Below are 5,651 nucleotides of genomic sequence, written 5' to 3' on the forward strand. Positions count from 1 at the left end.
TTTTTTTTTGAGTTGGAGTCTCTGTCGCCCAGGCTGGAGTGCAGTGATACACTCATGGCCACTGCAGCCTTGACCTGCTGGGCTAAGCTGATCCTTCTGCCTCAGCCTTCCAAGTAGCTAGAACTACAGGCACATGCCACCATGCCCAGCTAATTTTTTTATTTATTGTGGTGACGAGGTCTTGCCAAGTTGCCCAGGCTGGTCTCAAACCCATGGGCTCAGGCAATCCTCTCACCTTGGCCTCCCAAAGTGCTGAGATTATAGGCGTGAGCCACTGTGTCCAGCCTGCTTGGTGGATTATAAGTGCCATATAAGTGCTTGGTAAGGTAAAGTAAATAAATGAAATATTTTGCATTTTGATGAATTGGAATTTGGAAAGGTAGAGTGGAGGAGAGGAAAGAGGTTCAACCACAGACCTCAACACAGACATCAACTCATACTCTGATGGACAGCTTAGATGAGATGCTTAGACGAGAAGACTCCAAGTTTGAAGACCCTCTCTTTTCTCTGTCTTGCTCTGCCCAGAAAAGCCTGCAGGTCCACACCCGTGTTGTATGGGTTTTTAGGATACCTTTCAGGACTATCTGTACTTTTTTTTTTTTTTTTGAGTTGGAGTCTCACTCTGTCGCCCAGACTGGAGTGCAATGGCCGCTCCCGGACACCACAACCTCGACCTGCTGGGCTCTGCGATCCTTCTGCCTCAGCCTTCCAAGTAACCAGAATTACGCTACCACGCCTGGCTGATTTTTTGATTTATTGTAGAGATGAGGTCTCGCTGCCCAGGCGGGTCTCAAACCCACGGGCTCAGGCAATCCACTCACCTCAGCCTCCCAAAGGCGCGGGATTACAGGCTGAGCCACCGAGCCCGGCTTATCTTTTTTAAAAAGTGTATTGTTTTAATAAAAATGATATATGCATATTATTGAGAAATTTAAGACTTGTAGAGATATGTAAAGAAGAAAGCAACAAGTCACTAATACTGTTATCTGGGAATAAGCCACGTAAACCTGTGGAGGACAAAACATCTCTCTATGTAGCATGAGGGGTGTGAGAAAGAGACTCTCACAAAGTATACATGCTAATATTAAATATAAGGTATTGCTGGATTTGGTGGCTCATGCCTATAATCCCAGCACTTTGGGAGGTCGAGGTGAGATGATTGCCTGAGCCCACGGGTTCGAGACCAGCCTAGGAAACTTGGCAAGACCTCATCTCTACAATAAATCAAAAAATTAGCTGGGCATGGTGGCATGTGCCTGTAGTTCTGGCTACTTGGAAGGCTGAGGCGGAAGGATCACCTGAGCCCAGTAGGTCAAAGTTGCAGTGGCCATGAGCCTGCCACTGCACTCCAGCCTGGGCAACAGAGAGACTAAGACTCAATTAAATAAATAAATATAAAGTATTACTGTACTTTAATTTTCCTAGAATTTAACTGAAGAAAAAATAATTGAAACTAGCTGAAGAGTCAGGTGCTGTGGCTTACGCCTGTAATCCCAACACTTTGGGAGACTAAGGCGGGAGGATTGTTTGAGCCCAGAAGTTTGAAACCAGCCAAGGCAACAAAGCAAAACCTTGTCTCTACAAAACAAAAAAAATTAGGCGTGATGGCGCATGCCTGTAGTCCCAGCTATTTGGAAGGCTGAGGTGGAAGGATCACCTGAGCTCAGGAGATCAAGGTGGTGGTGAACTGTGATCATGCCTCTGCCTCGGTGGCAGAGCAAGACCCTGACTCAGAAAAACAAAACAAAACCTGAAGAGATTGCTGAGTAGCTCAGAAATATGGATACCTAAAATCCTTCTCAAAAGTTTAATATATGGATAGTATCATTTTATATGTGTATTAGATAGAATGTCACATCTTAATGAAAATCACTGAGAGACTGAAATATTTTTAAATACGAATTTCAATTTAGGGCAGCATTGACTCTTCATAGTGAAAGATGAGCTGATCGTGATTTTTTACTTCCTCCTCCACCCTGTTCTTCTGATTATGCGTGTTACTTGTATAATTGTTATTTTATAACAATCACTTGTACATACAGGCCCGTCTTTGTCACAGCTGTGTCTCCCCTAGCTGTTTGGTTTTAAGTCTACACTGGAGTAGATGTAATGCTTGCCGCCATTCTTTTTTATTACAGCTTTTACATTCCATTCTTCATTTTGATTTGTTCATGGGTTGGCTGGATTTCATAACAGAGTTTTTTTCTTTGTTTGCTTTGCTGTGTCACAGAGCCCCCTTGTCTGGGGTACGCCTGAATGGAATATTGACTAGATATTCCTGGGTCCCATGTTCTTTCTCCCAGAACTTTGTAAACATCATTACTCCATTGTTTTCTGTGTTTAAAGTTTCTGGGGGAAAATTATAAGGTCAGCACGAGGGTTTTTTTTCACTTTTATTAAGTGATTTAATTTATATTGAAACCTTCTGAATGATGACACTTCCATAAATAAAACATTTTTTTAAATGTGTATGTTTTAAACCTAGGGAATTTGACAATTTCAGTAGCATAGCACTGAAATGTACCAAGAAATTCAAAGCTGAATCACTCACACATGGCTCACAATATAAACCAGTACAGCCTCTCTGGAAAACAATTTGGTAGCTTCATTACAAACTGATCGTGCAACTGCTATTTAACCCAGTAATTGTGCTCCTGGGCATTTGTCCCAGAGAAATGAAAACTTATGTTCTCATAAAAACCTATGCATGAATATTTAAACCAGAGTCAGAAGTCTATGCACTGTATGATTCTGTTTATATGACATTCTGGGAAAGGTAGAATTATAGGAACATAAAATGGATCAGTGGTTGCCCAGGACTGGGACTGTTCATAACACTGGCTACATGACCAGATGTTCATAGCATATATGCTAAAAAGAATGCATTTCATTGTTAGACCTTAATAAACCTGACTTTTAAAAAATAAGCATAGTCTTTGCGTCATTGTCTCCATCATTTCTAGAAATCTATTTGAAAAGCACAAACGACATTAAACCCTAACGAGTTCCACAGTCATTTGGACTTTAGGGCTTGCTGTTAATTGATTTCTGTTTCAGTGCATTTGATTTTATTTTTAACAAGCGGCAAAACTATTTGTGTCCTGGCTGCACATTTTCCCTGCATGAAAGGTGACTCACAGAACTCTTTATTTATCATTTTACATTGAGTAATTCTTTTTACTGCTTAGTTGGAAAAAACTGCAAGTTTTTTGCCACATTTAATCACAGAACGTTTTCCTGCTCATTGAAACAAAACACCATGTGCTCTCTGTAAATAGTGCTGACCCAGATTCACATCAATCATTGCAAAATTCCACATTTGAAACAAGCAAGCAGCTTGGCATTTCATCTGTTGTTGCTGTTTTTGTCCTTCAGATCCTATGGAAAGCACAAAGTGCACAGTCAATATATATTTTGATATATCCTAGGCAGCATAATTTACAATAAAACAGCTTGGATGGGTGGATACCTTTATATAAACTTTTTTTTATAAACTAATAACCGGACAGGATAAATACATCCATTTTGATTCTCGATGTAATAATCTATTTTCCATTTTGCTAGCTGGGATGTATAAATGCAATCACTATTAAAATTAAAAACTTCCTCCATAACTCAGTGCGCTCTCCCCTCCCGTCTTCTTTCTGCCATCTTTCTGTGCCACCATAGTATGCATGAATGTTTTGGTTGATGCTCTCAAGTGCATCAACAATGCCGAAAAGAGAGGCAAATGCCAGGTTCTTATCAGGCCATGCTCCAAAGTCATCGTCCGGTTTCTAACTGTGAGGATGAAGCTTGGTTACATTGGCAAATTTGAAATCATTGATGATCACAGAGCTGGAAAAATTGTTGTGAACCTCAAAGGCTGGTTAAACAAGTGTAGCGTGATCAGCCCCAGATTTGATGTGCAACTCAAAGATCTAGAAAAGTGGCAAAATAATCTGCTTCCATCCTGCCAGTTTGGTTTCATTGTACTGACAACCTCAGCTGGCATTGCGGACCACAAAGAAGGAAGAAGGAAACATACAGGAGGAAAAATCCCGGGATTCTTTTTCTAGGGATGTAATGCATATGTACAAATAAAAAGCCTCAGTGGAAAAAATTAAAAAATAAAATTAAAAATGTGGTCGGGAGCAGTGGCTCATGTCTATAATCCCAGCACTTTGGGAGGCCAAGGCGAGTGGATTATCTGAGCCCAGGGGTTCGAGACCAGCCTGGGCAACTTCGTGAGACCTCATCTCTACAATAAATCAAAAAAATTAGCCAGGCATGGTAATGTGTGCCTGTGGTGCCAGCTACTTGGAAGACTGAGGAAGAAGAATCGCCTGAGCCCAGCAGGTTGAGGCTGCAGTGGCCGTGGTCACACTGAGGAGAAGGCCAGCATATAAGAAGGTGAAATCCTCACCTTCCATAATACAGAATCAATAATTAATATCTAATATAGTAAGGGAAGCCAATAAACAGCAGTGTAAGCATGTTTTTAGAAACATGGAAATAGGCTTGGGCGTGGTGACTCAGGCCTGTAATCCCAACATTTTGGAAGGCCGAGGTGGGAGGATCCTTTGAGAACAGTTCAAGATCACCTTGGGCAACATAATGAGACCTTGTGTACAAAAAAAAAAAAAAAATTATACAGGCAAGATGGGAAGATCACCTGAACCCAAGAGGTCGAGGCTGCAGTGACCTGTGATGGAGCCACTGTACTCCAGGCTAGGCAACAGAGGACAGGGTGAGACATTGACATTGACTAAAAAAAAAAAGGAAACATGGAAGTAATGAATGAATGCCACAGCCAGAGAAGTGGTTTGGGGGAGGAGGCAAGAAAAATGAGGCTGGGGGTGAGCAGGGGACTGAGGCTTTCCATGATAAGCCTTCCGTATATGACTTTGAAAACTCTGTTTTGTGGATATTTTTAAAAATTTCCCTTTCCCCCAAGAAAGATAGGATGAAATCATATGAATGATTTCAAGGTCACCTGGAAAAGCAAATGAAGACCCAGGATGGTACAGAATCTATACCTGGAGAGATGGAAGTCCTGTGGGACCCACCACACCTCCCCTCTGAAATCAGCTGCCGGTGATGCCCGGGAACTCATGTTCCCAAAGATGCTTTCCACCATCCGCTTTCCACCATCCGTTTCTTGGTCACCAAATGCATTTATTAAATATGTCTTGTTTTTCAAAACAGATGAGTAAAGTGGTCTATCATTAATAGATCCCCAGGGAATGAAGTGCCTTTAAAAGGAAGTTGGCTGTCCTTTAAGAAAATAAAAAAGCCCCAAAACGTCCATTGTCACGTGCAGACAGTGTGACTCATTATACGGGCTGCATGACGATGCCTCCTGCTCACACACATGCACACATACACACGCATGCACACACTAGTACGTGTGTGCAAAAGGCAGGCCCAGACGGCAAGACCCTCCTGACTCAGCTGTCCCCATTTGACCTCACACTGCCATTGGAAAGGAAAGAAGCCAACCTCCTGCAAAATCATGAAGCTGTCCTCATCCACCCCGTTTCCCTTAGGTCCCTTTTTCCTATCAAAACAAGAAGAATATAATTGAACATGTATAACAATGAGGTCAAAACTCATTTCTTCCATTCCGATTTTAATCCTTTAGTTGATACTGTAGGTGATTTTCAGCCAGG

General features: G+C 41.8%; 1 protein-coding gene across 1 annotated transcript; it reads left to right on the forward strand.

Moving 5' to 3' along the window:
• Positions 1–3,665: 3,665 nt before the first annotated feature.
• On the forward strand, positions 3,666–4,058 carry LOC110595166 (40S ribosomal protein S15a-like). Its single transcript, XM_021709809.1, has one exon. The coding sequence runs from the start codon at positions 3,675–3,677 to the stop codon at positions 4,056–4,058; it is 384 nt and encodes a 127-aa protein (XP_021565484.1). The 5' UTR covers positions 3,666–3,674.
• The last annotated feature ends 1,593 nt before the right edge of the window (positions 4,059–5,651 follow it).

This window comes from Carlito syrichta, unplaced genomic scaffold (assembly GCF_000164805.1).
Source record: "Carlito syrichta isolate Samal-C Ts95f unplaced genomic scaffold, Tarsius_syrichta-2.0.1 Scaffold287347, whole genome shotgun sequence".
Taxonomy (NCBI): Eukaryota; Metazoa; Chordata; class Mammalia; order Primates; family Tarsiidae; genus Carlito; species Carlito syrichta.